Source organism: Hibiscus syriacus, unplaced genomic scaffold (genome assembly GCF_006381635.1).
Source record: "Hibiscus syriacus cultivar Baekdansim isolate YM2019G1 unplaced genomic scaffold, ASM638163v2 tig00006172_pilon, whole genome shotgun sequence".
Lineage (NCBI taxonomy): Eukaryota > Viridiplantae > Streptophyta > Magnoliopsida > Malvales > Malvaceae > Hibiscus > Hibiscus syriacus.
This window is the reverse complement of record NW_024062083.1, coordinates 14,703-35,059: the sequence shown is the minus strand read 5'-3', so window position 1 is coordinate 35,059 and position 20,357 is coordinate 14,703. Positions and strand designations below refer to the sequence as shown.

General features: G+C 38.5%; 1 protein-coding gene and 1 long non-coding RNA gene across 2 annotated transcripts in view; one reads left to right on the top strand and one right to left on the bottom strand.

The window, feature by feature from the left end:
* The window catches only part of LOC120200555, an 82,583-nt gene that overhangs the window by 56,282 nt on the left and 5,944 nt on the right, over nucleotides 1–20,357 (top strand). Inside the window, 11 exon segments of the mRNA XM_039201362.1 lie at nucleotides 5,372–5,534; nucleotides 5,712–5,981; nucleotides 6,421–6,615; nucleotides 6,720–6,762; nucleotides 7,434–7,552; nucleotides 7,729–8,244; nucleotides 8,916–9,692; nucleotides 9,812–9,885; nucleotides 9,989–10,337; nucleotides 10,421–10,519; nucleotides 10,598–10,753. Coding sequence (XP_039057293.1) covers nucleotides 5,372–5,534; nucleotides 5,712–5,981; nucleotides 6,421–6,615; nucleotides 6,720–6,762; nucleotides 7,434–7,552; nucleotides 7,729–8,244; nucleotides 8,916–9,692; nucleotides 9,812–9,885; nucleotides 9,989–10,337; nucleotides 10,421–10,519; nucleotides 10,598–10,753 — 2,761 coding nt within the window.
* Nucleotides 6,988–16,069, bottom strand: LOC120200557. The gene is made up of 3 exons (XR_005523569.1): nucleotides 15,962–16,069; nucleotides 14,454–14,460; nucleotides 6,988–6,997 (listed from the first exon to the last, which is right to left on the bottom strand). It is a non-coding gene; the product is annotated as an uncharacterized LOC120200557 (long non-coding RNA).

Here is a 20,357-nt window from a genome sequence, read left to right as displayed (position 1 = left end):
CAAATTACCATTACAGTCTGCTAATTTTAAGTCCCCCATCAAGGAATCGAAAGGAATATGGACATCCTTAAATGAAGTTCCAAACTACGAAACAATTCTGAACCTTGTAATGAAGAACAACAACGCAGAATCAACCTTCCCTTGCTAAAAAATCACCTCATTCCTACATTTCCAAACCGACCACAACACAACCCTAGGGATAAACTTCCATATGAAAGATCTTGGAACTAACTCATCCCACACAATTAAGAATTCCATCAACTTAGCCGGAACCACAAAGCAAACATTCCAGTACTTTAAGAACTTAACCCACAGGTCCCACACCACATCACAGTGCAGAAACAAATGTGAGACCGACTCATTACACTTCCTGCACAAAGAGCACACAGTGTCTTCCACCCCAGTAACTCCTCTCTTTAGCAGTTCCTCCTTCACCACTACTCTGTGATGAGCAAGTTGCCAAACAAGGTTTCCACTCGTGGTGGAGCTACCCCCTTCCAAACATATCTTTCCCAATTACCTTCTACTTCATCATTACCCTCTCTATCACACCACATCACAGTGCAGAAACAAATGTGAGACCGACTCATTACACTTCCTGCACAAAGAGCACACAGTGTCTTCCACCCCAGTAACTCCTCTCTTTAGCAGTTCCTCCTTCACCACTACTCTGTGATGAGCAAGTTGCCAAACAAAGGTTTCCACTCGTGGTGGAGCTACCCCCTTCCAAACATATCTTTCCCAATTACCTTCTACTTCATCATTACCCTCTCTATCAAAATACAATTGCATGCATGATTTTGCTGTAAAACAGCCTTCACCAGTTCCCAACCAAACCCAACAATCCTCCTCAACTAATGATAATGAGTAACTGTTCAAGAGAGAGATAAGCTGCAGCCACTGTTCAACCTCCCAATCCACCAGATTCCTTCTTGTCTGAATATCCCAGACCCCACCCAAATCATTATACAGCCTGAACTCTGCAACCTTCCCCCCTTTGTTGTTCGACAGAGCAAATAACCTTCGAAACCTATCTTTCAGAGGAACCGTACCCAACCATACATCATGCCAAAACTACACTGATTCTCCATTCCCAGCTCTAACACACAAACTTTTCCTAAAACAATCCCCAAATGCATCACTTGAAAAGAAGTTCTTTACAACTCCTCTCCAAATCCAAGAAGTACGTGTTGTCCAAGTATTCCGGATCATCATTGAATTTGGATCCATATTGTTTACACAACAGACCACTGTTTTCCACCAAGAGGATTTTTCTGCAGCAAATTTCCACACACTTCCCCATAAGAGCCCTGTTTAAAAGCAACAGATTTGGAATTCCCAAACCCCCCAACTTCTTTGGCTTACACACCAATTCCCATTTAACCCAATGGATCTTTTTTTCTGTCGATCCCCCCCAAAGAAAAGACGCCATGATAGAATTTAATTTGTTGAGAACACTAATAGGGATCCTAAAAATAGAAAGGTAATAAATTGGAAGAGAGCACAACACTGATTTAACCAAAACTGCCCGTCCAGCCAAAGATAAAGACTTTGCCTTCCACCCAGGCAAACTATTATAAAATTTTTGTACCACCGATTCCCACAAAGAAAAAGAATTCCTCTTAGCCCCTAACGGTACTCCGATGGAAAAGCTCCTCTTGCACAACCTATTTCCTTGGCCCAAGAAGCTAACTCCTCCTCCCCCACATTGATTCCAAAAATTCTGCTCTTATTCAAATTCAACTTCAGCCCCACCAACAATTCATAAATTAAAAGCACCCTTCTAATATTCACCAAATCATGAGTAGATGCCTTGCTAAAAATTATTAAGTCATCCGCAAATTGCAAATGTGATAACATGAAAGACCGACCCATCGAGCCTAATTCAAAACCCGAAAACAACCCTTTGTTCACTGCTTTCACCAACATTAGATGTAACAGTTCGCCTCCCAAATTGAACAACATAGGAGATAATGAACAGCCCTATCTTAATCCTCTAGTAGTGTATATTCTCTCTGTAGGTGTGCCATTTACCAAAACCGAAATGGAAGCTGTTGAGATACACTTGTACATCCAAGAACTCCATCTATCTCCAAACCCTATTTTGCTCATTATTTTCACCAATATCCTCCAATCAACCGAATCATAGGCTCTCTTGAAATCCACCTTAAAAACAACTCCCTTCAATCCTTTTTTCCTCCAACACTCAATGCCCTCATTTGCTATAAACGAACAATCCAAAATGTCTCCTCGGTATAAATGCAAATTGAGATGGACTAATAACTTCACTAATACACAAGCTTAACCTTCTCGCTAGTACTTTTGAAAGAATTTTATAGAAACCCCCAACTAGGCTAATTGGCCTAAAATCTTCTAACCCCTCCGGATTGGCCTTCATAGGAATAAGAGAAAGGAAAGAGTGATTGGTGTCATTATCCTAGCCCTTTCCCTCATAAAATTTCTTAAAAAACAGCAACAGAACTTCCTTCAAACTTGACCAGAACTTCTTGAAAAAACCTAAATTCAGTCCATCCGGGCCAGGTGCTTTGTTACTATCCGAGTTAGCAATTACACCCCAAATTTCCTCTTCAGAAAAAGGCTTCTCAAGGGCCAATCTCTGTTGTTCCGAGAGTTGTAAAAAATCCAGGTCCAGTTCCTCCACTTCTAATATATTTTCCTGATTAAACAACCCCTTGAAAAAATGCACCACTGAAGTTTTAATTAATTCTGGGTCTGAAATGTCTTCATTGTCTACTTTGATGGATTTGATACCATTTCTCCTTCCTCTACCTCTTGCACATTGGTGGAAAAATCTAGTGTTCTTATCCCCTTCCAAACTCCACTTCAATCTTGACTTTTGTAGCCAAATCGATTCTTCTTTTTTATACAAGTCCCACAGCTCTTTCTTTGCTTCCACTAAATTCTTCATAGACACCATGGGGAGACCTTGTTGCAATTGAAGTTCCTTTTCATGAATTCCTTTCTCCAACCTATTTATTCTCCCGGGAAACTCTAAATACCCCTTCCTAGACCATTTCTTCACTGCTTCCTGCACCTCTTTTAATACAGTAGAAATCGGCTGTCTATTCTCCACTCTACATAGCTTGTGCAGCTCTCCCTCCATCATTCTACAAAAACCCTCCTCTTCCATGACATAGTTAAATAATTTAAACGGGTTCGGTCCCCAATTCCATCCCCTATTTTCCAGTAAGATGCTGTTATGATCTGAAACAGACCTTTCTAAGAGTTTTTGTGTTATCATGGGGAACACTGATAAAAAACTTTGATCCACTAAGAACCGATCTAGTCTCTCATAAGTTGGAATTTCTCTATTGTTGCACCATGTAAATCGACCTCCAACCATAGGCAAATCCACTAGATTAGCTTTACTCACATTCTCTGAAAGCAAACATTGAAGCTAAATTCGCTGCACCTCCAATCTTCTCCTGTGACATAACCACGTTGAAGTCCCCTCCGAGACAGACTGGACTGTCTAAATTCTCCAGAAATAAAAGCAGCTCCCCGAAGAACGCCTCCTTCTCTGACTCCACACTCGGTCCATACACATTTATGAACCAGCAAGACCCTAGTACCTCATCAATAGTACCCTTAACTGTTACAAATCTCCTATGAATGATCTCCTCTTGAACCTGACACTTTTTTATTCCACAAAGTAATCAGACCACCAACAGAACCTTCAGCTGCTGAAACTGCCGTAGCTGTCAACAAATTTCCTCCCATTTTCCTCACTATCGATTGATTCACCACTTCCATTTTCGATTCCTGAATGGATAAAACTAAAGGCTTTCTCTCCTCCACAACCCTCCTAACAGCTCTAGCCTTTACCCTCCTACCCAAACCCCTAATATTCCAAGACATTAAATTCCAACTAGTCATCAATATCCAGCTATAACCCTAAAATCCATCACCCTTTAATTACCCCCCTGTACTTCCCTCTCCTTTATCAAAGGAATCGTTTTGTTCATAAAAGCTTCTTTCCCCCCTCTGAATGTGACCCCTAACAATTCACTTACGTTCCAACACTCCAAAGCCTCTGCCCCATCCACTTCCTCATTGTTATAAGCATGCTCCGAACTTGTACCAATACGGCTCCTAGATCCCCCTTCCTTGATCGTGAATAAACACGTTTGCACTTACCCCTTCCCACTCTACTCCCAGAATTTTTATGAGCAGACACTGATAGTGCACAACATTGAATCCTGTTGTAGTAGTACAATAATCCTTGCTTAATCTCTCCTTCTCTTGATCCAGCCCACTCCTCACATATACTATTAGGCCCCTAAGAAACCCACTCCCACAGTCAACTTTCTCATGCTCATTGGGAGGATCTCCTAGACATTTCCCATTTTCTCTCCCTTCATTAACTTCTTCTGACTTTTCCTGCTGGATGGAGACATTACCTGCCTCAGTCACATCTTTGCACAGGTCAAACGTATTTTCCATTCCTATGTTTAAATTCAAACCCCCCTCGGTATTTGTGTGTATCCCTGGTTGGGAACTTCTAACCCATTCGTCAACCCTATTTTGGGATTTTGACAGCTCCTCTCCCACCTGCTCTTCCTGTCCATTTTGCACTTCTTCATTGCTCCATTCCGAAGAACTTTTCTCCCATGGGTCTTCTGCAACTTCTTCTTCCTCCATGTCTGTTAACTCAGGAAAAAAATCCTCCACACATTTAACCTTAATTTTAATCATGAACTTCCTCCCATATGTATTGATGATGACATGTTCGGGAATATCAAATGGACTCTCAACCCTTAGTAACAACTGTGCCACTCTGCAATCCACTCTATGTGCAGTTTGATCTTGAATTCTAACTAACTTGCCCCATCTGGATGCTAAACTAGAAAAGAACGGGACCGACCAACAATTTAATGGAACACCAACCATTGAAATCGCACAATAAGCTAATGGGATGCCCCCCTCGTCCACAACCGGATCCAATAATTGAAACCAAAATGACAGAGCTTCCCATCTTTCTTCCATTGCAATTCTTCTCTCCTCGACCAACAATTATCCTTGGCAATTGATATTTATCTTTGATTTTACTAAAGTTTTGAATACTGAAGTTTGATATTTAAGTACTTATGTTTTTCTGAAGCCTTTTCTTGGTAATAAAAATTCTATAAGTTCATATTTAGCGGATGAATTTATAAGCTTCTCTTACCATCTTCCTCTTCCTATTTACCAAAAATGTGTTGTCCTTTACCCAGCCATGTAGTTATGAAATAAATGATCCTTGGCTCCTTTTTGGCTTTATCTTATCTTTCATCTGTTTTTATTACTACTTTTCTCACCCTTCTATTTTGTTGTTTTTAACTTTCCTGGCCCAATTTATGGTAATTTGCAGGTATCAGTATGATCCTAGCTCCCCTGGAGCGGCTTCTCAGTTACGTTTCACCTCCACCAGGGATCTCAACTTGAATATCTCAGTGTCCAATGCTAATATGATTATTCAAGCTTATGCAAGCTGGAATAATCTTGGTGATATTCATCAATATTATAAAAGACCAGTAAGTTTTTGCTATTTTTTGGAATGTTCTGATAATACACTATTTTTTAGTGCTTGATATCTATATCGCGCTGATATGAATGCTCTTTTCTTATCTTCTATTGTTTTCAGTTTTGAAAATTTTCTTTTATATTGAATTTTGGATTTGAAAGTTTCTTCTTTACATTACTTTAAATAGGAAGCACGTTTTCCAACCTCTGCAACAAGATCGATTGTTAATATTCACCAAAAAAGAAGTTATTACATCGTCCCACAGAATAAACTTGGTCAGGATATTTTTGTTCGTGCCATGGAGAGGAAAGGTTTCTCGGATATTACTATGATGCCGGCTGGTGATACGAAGCCTATAAAAGTTCCTGCTTCAGAAAATATGCCGGACTCTCACTTGAAAGGAAAGCTGTGCAGGAAAATAAGAACAATGATAACAATCATTATAGCAGATGCAATGGTATAGTCTTTTGATCTCTTTCAATCTATTGATGGAGACTATGACTTTCTTTGTTCTTGTTACAAACTTTGTGATTTATGTATGAGCTAATGTAAAGAAGGAAAATGTTTACAAATATAAATCAGTGTTCAATTGAAATTTCATTTTTCCTATTATTTTGGTTAACTTTGTTGAGAATGTTATTGGATTGCTTTTGCAATTTTAGAAGTTACAAATAAAAATTACGATGATTGAACCTGAAGGCATACTTGGTTATTTTTGAATTGATTTTAAAAGTTATGAAGTTCTAGATTCTGGGATATCGTGGCAAGTTATAGAAATTTGACTGTGAAACAGTTTTCAGTTCACTTATGTTCCATTTCACTTTCTATTCCTATTAGCTATAATGTGACAAATACTTTGATCATTTTCATGGTCTGTTGGCACGCTTTTGATGAAGTTACCCAGAGTTGAGGGATTGAGTTCTCATCAGTATACTGTGGCTGTTCGCCTTTCTCCAAGCCATAGCCTTCCAAGTGAATCACTGCATCACCAACAAAGTGCACGGACATGTGGACGCATCTCAAGTAACATGTCTTCTGATATTGAATTGGTTGACTGGAGTGAAATATTTTTCTTTATAGTTGACTCCCCAGTACGTATGAATAATCTTCATCTTTCTTTAATGGACCCTGTGCATTTGTAATGCGGCTTCTCCTTTTCTGCATATTCCCTTATTATAATGTTGATTTTTCACAGGACTCATATACAGTGGAGCTAATTGTTGCTGATGTAGGAAAAGGTATTAGATATATATGCCAACCTATTCATTCTGCAGGCGACAACTTAACTTGGATATGTATATATGATATTCCAAATCATTAAGCTGTTAAACACAACTCTTAAACAATTTTAATGTTGTTGCATTTGTTGTATCGCTGAGAGAACGATCAGAAATGTGATAAGGGGACAAAGGATATGAGAATATGTGGTAAATTTAATAGTTATACAACTAGCATCAGGACTTCTTTAGGTTACTATCTCAAGCTTATGAATTGTGCACCAAATAGACGTTCTATGACTGCAGGAACTTGTTTTGTGTATTATAATACATATACAATAAAATAAAATAAAAAAGATTGTATATATTCTAATAACGTTGATATATGACACTTTTGGATAAAAAAATAACCTGTTTTCCTGACCCAAGGTAATTATGATTTTGAATCGAAGTGACATGCTAGCATCAAAGGGAATGAAAATATTTTACTGTTGGGGTTTTGATAAAGATAACAGTAAGTCCATTTACAGTAAATGAAGGGGTTTTTTTAATGGGGCCTTCCTTTTTATCAAAAAAAAAAAAGCAACTCAAGTAGTATCTTTTTGTAGTCTAGAATAAAAGAGGAACTCTAGGAACCAGATAATCTCCTACTTTACATACCTTCATTGCTGAATCCACAAGTTCTTTTACAGGTGATGCTATTGGATTTTTCTCAGCTCCTCTGAATCAGATAGCCATGCATACTCCCGATGGTTCGCATGATTACTCCAATTCCTTAATGTGGATGGACTTATCCTTGCCAGTTTCTACTGTAAATGTAATTCTCTTATTTTAAAACTTGTTGAGATAATCTTTATATATATATATGTATGTGTGTGTGTGTGTGTGTGTAACTTGGTACTTGAGATCACTAATCCAAGGTTTTAAGAGGAAATATTTTCAAGGGATTCCAACAGCTGTGATACCTAAATGGACTATTTCTTGTAGAATACCACTCAAGTAGATGGGAGCAGGAAACATTCAAGTGGGAGATTGAGATGTGCTGTAATTTTGTCATCAAAATCTGATGTTGATGAGACAAGTGAGCCCTTTGTCGGTGGCAGAAAATTCGGATTCATTCAGATAAGCCCTAGCATGGGAGGACCTTGGACTACTGTGCAACTCAACTATGCGGCACCCACTGCTTGTTGGCGCTTAGGCAATGATGTTGTGGTTGGTGAAGTTAGTGTGAAGGATGGCAACAGATATGTAAATATTAGGTCACTGGTTTCTGTGCATAATAACACAGATTTCATTCTTGATTTATGTCTTGTACCAAAGTCTTCCACTCAGATTATGGAGCAGCCTACTGATTTAAGAATACCTGAAGGTGCTCAACTTGATTGTAGCAGAATTCAGACAGATGAGTTCTTTGAAACTGAAACTTATGATCCAAATATTGGGTGGGTGGGTTGTAATGTTCAACTGAATCAAGATCAGCCCTATTGCGGAGGCTCCCAGAAGGTAAGCTAATTAGTAATTTCTTAGCTGTAACTAACTCATTTTTTAGCATAACTAGTTTTTCTTGCTGCCTTATCTAAATCACATGTTAACATGCTCATTATTTTAACATGAAGTTTTTGTTTGAAGAACCTCTAGCTATGGTAGTATTTTGAATTATGGGAATTATGCCTCCTTTATCATTTTCCTACATCAGCAATGAACATTGTTTCCATTGCAGTACTCCAGAAATCTGTCTTTCGAAAAATGATCACTTGATATATATTCATCTTATTTTACTTGTATTGCTTTTGTCTCTAATTCTACGAACATGCAATACATTTTTCCCCTTCCACTTTATATTGATTGCATTTGTCCCGGATAATAAGGTTACGAATTCCCCGTGGGTAAACTTGTATACTTAATACCTGACAATACGTAAATATGATATCTGTATAACTTTTTGATACTGGAGTAGTCTTTATATTTATATTGTTGCACATCTTTCATAATTACATGCTTTAAAGCCTGTTCTTGTTCTAGGGTCTATAGAAATGTATTTTGATATTTCAGGACCTACTTATCCTATCAAGAAGGGGTTTTTTAATGAGGCCTTCAATTCCTATAAAAAAAGGACCTACTTATCCTTTAAGATGAGGTCTAATTTGGTTTTTGACTCCTCCCCAACCTTGCAGGAAACTTTTGGTGTCAAGTTACCATCGGGTTGGGATTGGCTAGATGATTGGCATTTGGATACACCATCTGCTAGTACTGCTGGTGGATGGGTTCATGCTCCAGATGTAGAAAGCCTAAAATGGCCCGGGTCTGATGACTCCCCAATATCTTTGAATTCTGCGAGGCAAAGGAAATGGATAAGGAATAGGAAACAAATATCACTTCACACAACCAATGAGATACTTTTGGGCCAATTGAAACCTGGAGATACAGTACCTCTTCCCTTATCTGCCTTAAATCAGTCTAGACCATTTGTTTTCCAGTTGCGACCTTCAGAATTTGATGGTTCTAACAAGTATTCTTGGAGCTCTGTAGTTGAAAAGCCTGGTCAACGGGAGGTTTCTGAAAAAGCTAAGGGCACTTCTGGGATATATGTATCAGCTCTCACCGAGTCTGAGGAATTGCTATGCTGCAACCAGCTAATTGAGACCTCTTCTAATGCCTCTGCACATAAACTATGGTTTTGCTTAGGCATACAAGCAACAGAGATATCAAAAGACATACGTTCCGATTCTATCATGGACTGGAGTCTTGTGGTCAAATCCCCATTGTCTATCTCCAATTATCTTCCTCTTACTGCTGAATATTCTATCCTTGAGATGCAACCTAGTGGTCATTTCATTGCCTGCTCCAGAGGAATATTTCACCCTGGAAGAACTGTAAATATTTACAATGCTGATATACGTAATCCTTTGTTCTTCACACTACTTCCACAGAGAGGATGGATGACATTAAATGTGAGTTTAGGAAAATCCAATAGTTTTTGTTTATAATGCATATAAAGGTGCCCATCAAGTCTGTCTATTCTGTCGTACTCTGTTGTCTATTTTCTCTTTTAACTTCTACTGATTTACAGGAAGCTGTTCTGATATCTCATCCTTGTGAAATTCCATCCAAATCAATAAGCTTAAGAAGTTCAATTTCTGGAAGGTTTATTATATGCTGGATTACCCTAAAAAAATTGAATTCTCTTGAATATGTTAAATCAAAATCTTCCCCGATCTAATGCCTTCAATATTTGTGGTATATGCAGGATAGTTCAACTCATTATTGAGCATAATTCTGACAAGGAACAAACAATTTTGTCAAAAATAATCAGAGTCTATGCTCCTTACTGGTTTTCAGTTTCCAGATGTCCGCCACTTACATACCGGCTTGTTGATATGGGAGGGAAGAAACGCACAAGAAAGATTGAGTTCCCATTTCGTGCTAAAAAAGAAAATACAGGAATCATTGAGGAAATAACTGATGAGGAAATGTATAGTGGTCACACAATTGCCTCATCATTGAACTTTAATTTGTTTGGTCTGTGTGTAGCAATTACGGAGTCTAGCAATGAGCACTTCGGGACCGCTAAAGATCTTTCTCCCCTTGCGGACATGGTAGATCAAATATTAACTGTAATTAGAAGCCATATCTTAAAAGAATTTTTTTGTTTAGCACTTCCTTTTTCCCGACTCTGCAGGATGGCTCTGTGGATCTCTATGCTTATAATGCTGATGGAAAATGTATGCACCTTTTTGTTTCTGCAAAGCCCTGCCCCTATCAATCTGTCCCTACAAAGGTAGAAATATTACTCAGTGCTCTAAAAATGTATGTGTTACCAGGAATACAAGAAATTCATTCAATCAAATTTTTGTAGGTGATTACTGTCCGGCCATACATGACCTTTACAAACAGACTCGGTCGGGACATATACATTAAGTTAAGCAGTGAAGATGAATCTAATATTCTCCGCGCATCTGATACAAGAATCTCCTTTGTACATTGTGAGAACGATGGGACAGATAAACTTCAGGTTAGTGGATGCCTAAAACCTCACTTCCCGTGTTTGTAAACTATCCACGTCTTGGTGGTGTGCCGTGATATTATGGGATAATACTTATGCCTATCTCATTTCATGTTTACCTACACAGGCCTATATTGCAATTTTGTTTTACGTTATGATTTTTTTATAAGAAATGGGCCTCGTTAAACCCCCTTCATAACCGTCGAGCTATATCTCTCAACGGACATTGGAAGGAGGAAAAGAGTGCCCAAAAATTTTATTTCTAAAACATAGTACAAACAAGGTAAAACCATTTCAAGTACAAACCATCCTCACAAAACACCCAAAACGCTCAACCTCCCCCCATCCATAACTCCCCACATTACCCTATGCCCGACTTAGCTAAACTATCTGCTTCACAATTAAAACACTTATAGATATGCCTAATAGTCACATTATAATTCATCACGTGCTTGGCGATTTCCTTCACCATATGAACAAAAGAAGTCGGGCTTGCCTCCGGGTTTTTAATCCACATCAAAGCAATAGAAGAATCACTTTCTACAATAAGACGCCCCTTGTCGCTCCACTCCGAATCCAAGAAAAGACTCAACCCATATTGAATTGCTTTTAACTCGACAAGAATCGGGAGGGCCTAGACCGGTCGCTTCCGAGAAATACCCCAACTGCTTATGATCAACATCCCTAAGCAATCCACTGATACCACTACGCCTCCAGTCACTACTTACAGCCCCATCCACATTCACTTTAAAGAAAACCCCGAGGAGGGAGGCACAAACCATAAGTCTTGGAAACTTTCTTCATCGGAGAAAAGTGCAAATCAGCCAAAGTTAAGTCTCCCACAAGACAATCTAGTGAAACAAAGAAATTCAAATTCTTCACCGAGAACTAAGCAGCCACCCTGTACCTGGCCAAAAAGAAAAGAAGAGTTTGATCCAACCTTCCATTCTCAAACACCATTTGATTTCGACATTTAGAGGAGCAATTCCAACCCAAACCAGCTTCGACGAAGATAAATCCGGAACGGACAAGTTTGATACTAAACTAATGCACGATTTAACCGAATATACACCCTCCTGTTCCCCTTCCAGACACAACAATCATCATCCTCCGATCCAAGACTAACACTATCCAACATTGACAATAGCTCCATCCATTGTTTAACTTCCCAATCCAGCATATTTCGCCTCATTTGGATATCTCAGAACCAACTCCCATTGTTTAGACAACCATAATCCTCAATGACCCCATCTTGATTTACTAACAGAGTGAAAAGTCTTGGGAATTTTCCCTTCAATGGAATGTTGCATATCCATGTATCGTGCCAAAATAGAATGGAATTTCTCTTCCCCACTTGCAAAATAAGATGATTGTGGAAGCAAAGGCCAAAAGCATCGTTCGACCAATGATTATTAATTACTTTTTTCCAAAGCCAAGAAGAAATGGAAGGTAGATTCTTATCCAGCAAAATCGACCTTCTATCTACGCTGTACTTACAGCACACCATCCGCTTCCACCAAGACTCCTTTTCACTATTGAACTTGAAGGCCCATTTCCCTAAGAGGGCCCTATTCATCATATTTAAATCCGTGATACCCAAACCCCCCATAATCCTTTTGTTTGCATATTGTCGACTAATTCACCCAATGGATTCGATTTCTCTAAGCCGAGCTCCCCCACAAAAAGTTAGCCATTAGTGAATCCAACTTCTTTCGAACACCAGATGACATCCTGAACAAAGACATATTTAGAACAGACTTTCCTAAAACAGCCCTCCCCGCAAGAGATAACATAGATGTTTTCCACCCAGCTAGCTTCTGAAAAAATTTCTTAAGAATCGGCTCCCATAAAGCTACCGAGTTTCGCCTGGCACCCATGGGAAGCCCAAGATACTCCGACGGAAAAACACCAAACATACACCCAATTGAATTTGCCCATTCTTTGACTGTTGATTCTTCCATATTAATACCATATATCTTACTCTTCGACAGATTTAATTGCAGCTCTGTATACATCTCAAAGACAACCAAAATCTTCAATATTCTTCATGTAACACCCCAACCCGTACCCGACCCGGATACGAATCCGAGATGTCACATTACCTTTTTCAAACATTACTCTTAACAAATAATAGCAAAATACTTAAAATTATATTAAGAAAATACGATAATATACATATATTAATACAAGTTTACCAAAATACTCAGAGCATACACAACTTAACCCTTTAGTTACACGCCAACACCCATTTACATAACAAAATGACCTACTGATTAGGTTGTTCTGATCTGATAGTTGCATGAGTAATGTTGTCAGCTGCTTAACATGTATCTTCTACTTTCTCGGATCCTACGCGTGAAACACTCGCACGCTAAGTCATCGACTTAGTGAGGCAATGTAATAATAATAGCAAGGAACTGGATGAAGATGCCATAATGATATGAAATGAGATGAAATCGTATACTTAATCAATGTAGTTTATATCACCATGATCCTTACCCTAAGCATATTACATTAGCATTCACGAATTTGTATTAAGAAGATTATTGACCCCTGATACCATACTGAGAACCTAAGGTACTGAGTATTGCGAGTTTGTGCACTATGTTGTCACCACAGCTCGTATAAATTGCACCGAAGTGTCGCGTAGAACTTTGTCCCGAAGGATCGCGTAGAATTTGTCCCGAAGGACCACATATAAATTCCTTAAGAATCATATACATATGCCAAGGATCAATTATGTGTCTCAAAAGAACTCACAAATGTTCCAAAGAATATATATATATCCCGAAGGACCGCGTAGACCCTCTACCCTTGGCATGCCAATTATACCTATAGTTCTCATCTACAGAACATGGGCTTTTACAATTCACATAATTTATATCGCATAGACATATCATTTTCATACCTTTATCACATAAACATTTCATTTTCCATACCTTTATCACATAATTCATATAACTTTTCCTGCATATTCATGTCACATAATGAATATAATATGAATTCATGTCAAGTATCATAATATGGAATGTGATCATGTATCAAATATTGAATCTAGACTTATCACAAGTCTAGAACTGAATATAATACTATATTCATGCTATGCATATGCACTCACCTATATTTCCTTGTTTTTTCCTCGATCGATCTTACTTGTCGATTGTTCCAGAACTCGATTAGGCTCAATATCTACATAAACATAATTTTCAATATGATTATCAGATGCCTAAGTCTTAAAATTAACTTCTAATAGCCTAAGCAAATTTAAGGAATTGATTTTTATTTTTTTTCTTTAGGGGGGAATCGGTTCCCTACTGTGGGGGTATCGATTCCCCTCTGGCATTGTGGAATTTCATATTCGTTTGAGGGGGTATCGATTCCCCTTGAATGAGTACCGATTCCCCTGGCCCAGAAATCCTATTTTGAGCTCGAAAATCATCTCATTTCAGCTCAAACCTTCCTATTTTACTCCCTTTAATATACTTAACTTTCATACTCTTACTTAAATTAATTATTATCCATTCAATACCTCTAAAACATAAAAAAACCAATCCTCCATATAGAATTTAAGAATCTTGCTCAAATTCCAACTTGTTCTAATTTTAATTCTATCACCTCATACTTCTTAATTAGCTTGATGATAAGTCAAATCCAGCTTCTAATTCTTATTATGACCTTTAATCCAAGATTTCATTCAATGGCTCCCAACCTTTAATCTCTCTTAACTTAGAATTCTTTGAGTTTCTAAGTCCTTGTTTCTCTCCATCATCTTTCCTAAATCTTCATTAACCAAAACCATGCTTAACTCATAAGAATTAATCCAAAAGAAGACAACTCACCTTTGCTTGCAAGCTTCACGGTTGGAGAAGAAGAAGAGAGAAATATATGGAACCTTGTGTAGAAATTAGAGGAATACCTTTTTTTTTATTTCTTTTTCAATAATCAAACAGGTTACACATCCCCTAAATATATACATGCTGAAACACCTAATTTCTAGGGATATATACAACTTACCTAGAATAGGATCAAATCTTATCTAAAACAGAAAGAAATAAACAGGAAATAAATATATAAGGATATGGTAACAAGCTACCAGAATCCCTTAATATATGGAATTGAATATTGATCTGTTTGACTCTAGATTTCCTTAATTTCGGCCCTCTAACATGCAGACAGATATGCATTCAAACTAAACTCCAAATAATTCTACACTCCCCCTCAAGCTGGATGGTAAATGTTAATTAACCCCAGCTTGGAACTTAGATCATCAAAAGTCTTTCTTGGTAGAGCCTTAGTAAGAATGTCGGCTGTTTGAAGACATGTGGGTACAAATAGCATTTTGATCATCCCTTCCTCTATCTTCTCCTTTATGAAGTGCCGATCAATCTCCACATGCTTAGTTCTGTCATGATGGACTGGATTCTTGGCAATGCTGATTGCTGATTGGTTATCACAGAACATCTTCATAGGTTCTCCACTAGAAATTCTTAATTCCTCTAGTACCCTTCTTAGCCATATTCCCTCACAAATACCATGGGCCATTGCCCGAAATTCAGCTTCTGCACTGCTCCTTGACACCACTGATTGCTTCTTACTTCTCCATGTGACTAGATTTCCCCACACATAAGTACAATACCCTGAAGTTGATCTTCGGTCTTGTATTGATCCTGCCCAATCTGCATCACTGAACACCTCTATGTCTCTTCTTTGATTCTTCTCAAAAAATAATCCTTTCCCTGGTGTTAGCTTCAGATACCTTAGAATTCTATACACCGCCTCCATATGTTCTTCATTTGGATTGTTCATAAACTGACTTACCATGCTGACTGAAAAACCAATGTCTGGTCGTGTGTGAGAAAGGTAGATAAGTTTACCTACTAGCCTTTGGTATCTGCCTTTATCCACCGGTGCACAATTTTCTTTAGTGCCTAATTTTGTTGTTGAATCCATAGGTGTGTCCGCTGGCTTACATCCAAGCATCCCAGTTTCTTTTAAAAGATCCAGTACGTATTTTCTTTGGGAAACACAGATTCCTTTTCTTGACCTTGTAATTTCCATTCCTAGGAAGTATTTGAGCTGTCCAAGGTCCTTGATTTCAAATTCCTTAGCTAGAAGACCTTTGGTAGTGTTGATTTCTTCCTCATAATCTCCTGTTAGGATAATGTCATCCACATATACAATGAGGATAGCCAGTTTTCCTGCAAATGAGTGTTTGACAAACAAGGTGTGATCTGATTGACATTGAGAATAGCCATGATTCTTTATTACCTTGGTAAATTTCTCAAACCAAGCTCTTGGTGATTGCTTGAGCCCGTATAATGATCTTTTAAGTTTGCAAACTTTGTTGTCAGTTTTCGGTGTCTCAAATCCTGGAGGGATTTCCATGTAAACTTCCTCAGCTAAGTCCCCATTTAGAAAAGCATTCTTGACATCTAGTTGGTGAAGGGGCCAATCAAGATTTGCAGCTAGTGATAGGAGAACCCGAACTGTGTTTAACTTGGCTACTGGGGCAAATGTTTCTTCATAGTCGATTCCATATGATTGAGTGAATCCCTTTGCCACTAGCCGTGCCTTGAAACGATTAACACTTCCATCTTCATTGTACTTGATTGAGAATATCCATTTGCATCCTACTGGCCTTTTTCCCGATGGTAATTTTGATATTTCCCAAGTGCCATTCTTTTTCGGTGCATTTATTTCTTCAAGCACAGTAGCTTTCCACTCAGGAGATCCAAGAGCTTCTTGTATGTTATTTGGGACCTGAGTGCTGTCGAGGTTGGCAACAAACGACTTGAATTTTGGTGACAGGCCTTCATATGATATAAAGGTGTATATAGGATGTTTTGTGCAAGTTCTAACCCCTTTCCTCACGGCAATAGGATAGTCACTGTCATCACCAGTTAGTTTACTCTGTGAGGGCTCAGGATTAGGATTACCTAAAGGATCTTCACAAGATCTTGGACCAGGATCAGATTCTTGGTTTTGCTGCAGAGGTGCTGGATCTTCACAAGATCTTGGACTAGGATCAGATTCTTGGTTTTGCTGCAGAGGTGCTGAAGGTTCCATCTCCTTTTGGTTCTTTCTCCTCCGTGAATAGGTAATCAACTCTTTATTAGTTGTTGATTCACTAATGTCCAGATTTTGGTATGAAGATTCTAGGGAGAGATGTGGTTGAGGAGAAATAGAGTTAGAATTTGGAGAGAGCTGAACTGATTCATCAATATCCCAAATTTGATATTCCTGGGTAAAATTGGTCTTCCCCTGAATATCAGATTTGGGGTAGTAGGGCTGGTGCTCAAAAAATGTAACATCCATGGAGTGGTAGTACTGTTTAGTGACCGGTGAGTAGCACTTATACCCCTTTTGAGTTGGAGAGTACCCAAGGAAGATACACTTAAGTGCTCTAGGATCAAATTTATCCCTTTTATGTTGATGGACATGAACAAAGGCTGAACACCCGAAAACCTTGAAGGGAATAGTGTTGATGAGACGTGTATTTGGGAAAAACTGAAGTAAGGTTTGACAAGGACTTTGAAAGTTGAGAATCCTAGATGGCATCCAGTTTATGAGGTATGCTGCAGTGAGAATAGCTTCACCCCAGAAATGTTTCGGTACATGAGTAGAAAACATAAGAGATCTTGCAACATCTAGAAGGTGCCGATTTTTCCTTTCAGCAATTCCATTTTGCTGAGGGGTGTTGACACATGAGCTTTGATGAATGATGCCATGACTCAAGAGATAATCATTGAGTATGAATTTGAAGTATTCTTTGGCATTGTCAGTTTTCAGAATTTGGATTTTGGCTTGGAATTGAGTTTGTATCATGGTGTTGAAGTTTTTGAAAATCTGACCTGCCTCTGATTTTTCTTTCATGAGAAAGACCCATGTAAGCCGAGTGTGATCATCAATAAATGTAATGAACCAACGGGAACCAGTCACATTTTTTAGTTTAGATGGCCCCCAAACATCACTGTGAATCATTGAAAAAGGATGGGATTCTTTGTAAGATTGGTTGGGATAAGAATTACGGACATGTTTAGAGAATTGACAAATTTCACACTTGAACTCATTTGGATTTTTATTATGAAATAGAGAAGGAAACAGCTTCTCAAGATACAAGAAATTCGGATGGCCTAATCTATAGTGCCATAACATGATTGCACTATCATTATTAGAACAACTGACAGAAAAAGAAGTAGGATTACCAGACACTAGACAATCGGACTGATAAGTTGTGCCTTGAGGAGGATTTGTAACCTCGAGAAGATAGAGTCCCGAGCACATTTTAGCACTGCCAATCGTCTTCCCCGAGTCCAAGACCTGAAATTCACACATGGTTGAACCAAATTTAGTCACACAATTCAGGTCTCGAGTAAGTTTACTAATGGACAGTAAATTGCAATTCAAATTTGGCACAAGAAGGACTGATTCAAGTGTAATATTCTCTGATACTTTAATAGAACCTGTACCAACCACTTTTGAGAGTGAACCATCGGCTATTCTGACCGTTAAGTGTTTATCACATGGACTGTAAGTAGAAAATAGGTCCTCATTTCCAGTCATATGGTCTGAAGCTCCAGAATCTATAATCCATGGATTTGACATCTCTTTTTTAACACTGAGAGCGCTTAAAAAATTACCTTTTTGGGCTAAGGACCCAGTACCAACCACAGTGGAGGTTTGGGCATGCAAAGACTGGTTGAACAGATTCTGTAGAACCTCTAATTGTTCCTTGCTGAATGGAGTGGGTTCAGGTGAAGGTTTGTCATCCATTGAGGCAAAATTGCCTCGCCCTTCTTTGTCGTTGGCAGACCGAGAAGACTTCCAATCTGCTGGCTTACCATGAATTTTCCAGCAAGTGTCCCTGGTGTGACCAGGTCGGCGGCAGTGATCACACCAAGGGCGTCCTTTCTTTGGTTTGGTGTCGTTGTAGGAGTTCCCTCTAACAGCAAGGGCTGAGCTCTCAAGACTTGTCATTGGTTCTTGAGAGCCCATCATGATTTTCTTTCGACTCTCCTCTCTCCGGACTTCAGAAAAAGCCTCCCGGATATTAAGTAGAGGTTTGGATCCCAAGATTCTTCCTCTTACTTCATCTAGATTTTTATTTAATCCAATCAGAAACTTATATATTCTCTTCCGTTCAATGATCTGTCTATACCTGATTCCATCATCTAGGCAGCTCCAATTGTGCTCCTCGAACAAGTCCAGCTATTGCCAATAGCGGTTGAGTGTATTGAAGTACTGGGTTACTGTTAAATCTCCTTGACGGAAGTCATGGAGAACACTCTCCACTTCAAACAACTCAGATGTATTCTCATTGTTGGAATACGTTTCCTTTGCAGCCTCCCAGATTTCCCTTGCTGTTCTGTAGAGTAGAAAGTTCTCTCCGATTTCATTTGTCATGGAATTGATGAGCCATGACATGACCATATTATTCTCGGAATTCCAGATTTTGAACTTCTCATCATCCTGGCTTGGCTTGGCAGCCACTCCTTTGAGATAATCATCCTTTCCTCTTCCGCATATGAACATCATAACAGAGTGGGACCATTGGAGATAGTTGTTCCCATTCAGTTTGTGTCCTGTAATGGGCATGGGATTGCTATCTCCACTACTGTTACTGGAGGCCATGGCTACCCGTATTTGGTTATATGAGGTATTTAGGGTTCAGAGAATGCTCTGACACCATGTAGAAATTAGAGGAATACCTTTTTTTTTATTTCTTTTTCAATAATCAAACAGGTTACACATCCCCTAAATATATACATGCTGAAACACCTAATTTCTAGGGATATATACAACTTACCTAGAATAGGATCAAATCTTATCTAAAATAGAAAGAAATAAACAGGAAATAAATATATAAGGATATGGTAACAAGCTACCAGAATCCCTTAATATATGGAACTGAATATTGATCTGTTTGACTCTAGATTTCCTTAATTTCGGCCCTCTAACATGCAGACAGATATGCATTCAAACTAAACTCCAAATAATTCTACACCTTGTTTTCTCTCAAATGCTTTCCACATGGTTTATAAATAACCTTAAGGAATATTTAATTATTTCTCTTACTAAAAGACTCCTTTGCCCTCTTAATTTCCCCTTCTTTGCTTATCCATCCTACATGAAACATTCCTATTAAATCTTTCAACCATTCAATTTATCTACTTTGGTCACTAAATTTTAAAATTTCCCAATTTGATCACTAACCCGGTATGGAGGACGTTACACTTCAATTAACCTTCTAAAGCTAAAAAAAATTATCAAATCGTCGGCGAATTGCAAATGAGAGAGCGAGAAAGACCTATCATCGCAACCGATCTAAAATCCATTAAACAAACCCAACTTTACTGCCTGGACAGTAAAAGGTTAAGCAGCTCTCCCACTAAATTAAATAACAGCGGTGATAATGAACACCCTTGGCATAATCCCCGAGATATGTTGAAGCTTTCTGTTGGAGAACCATTTACTAATACCGAAATGGATGTTGAGGATAAGCACTTCAAAATCCAAGACCGCCATCTCTGCCCAAATCCCATGTACTCCATAATTTTTTTTTTTTGATAAGAATTTCAGGCCTCGTTAAAAACCCATGTACTCCATAATTTTG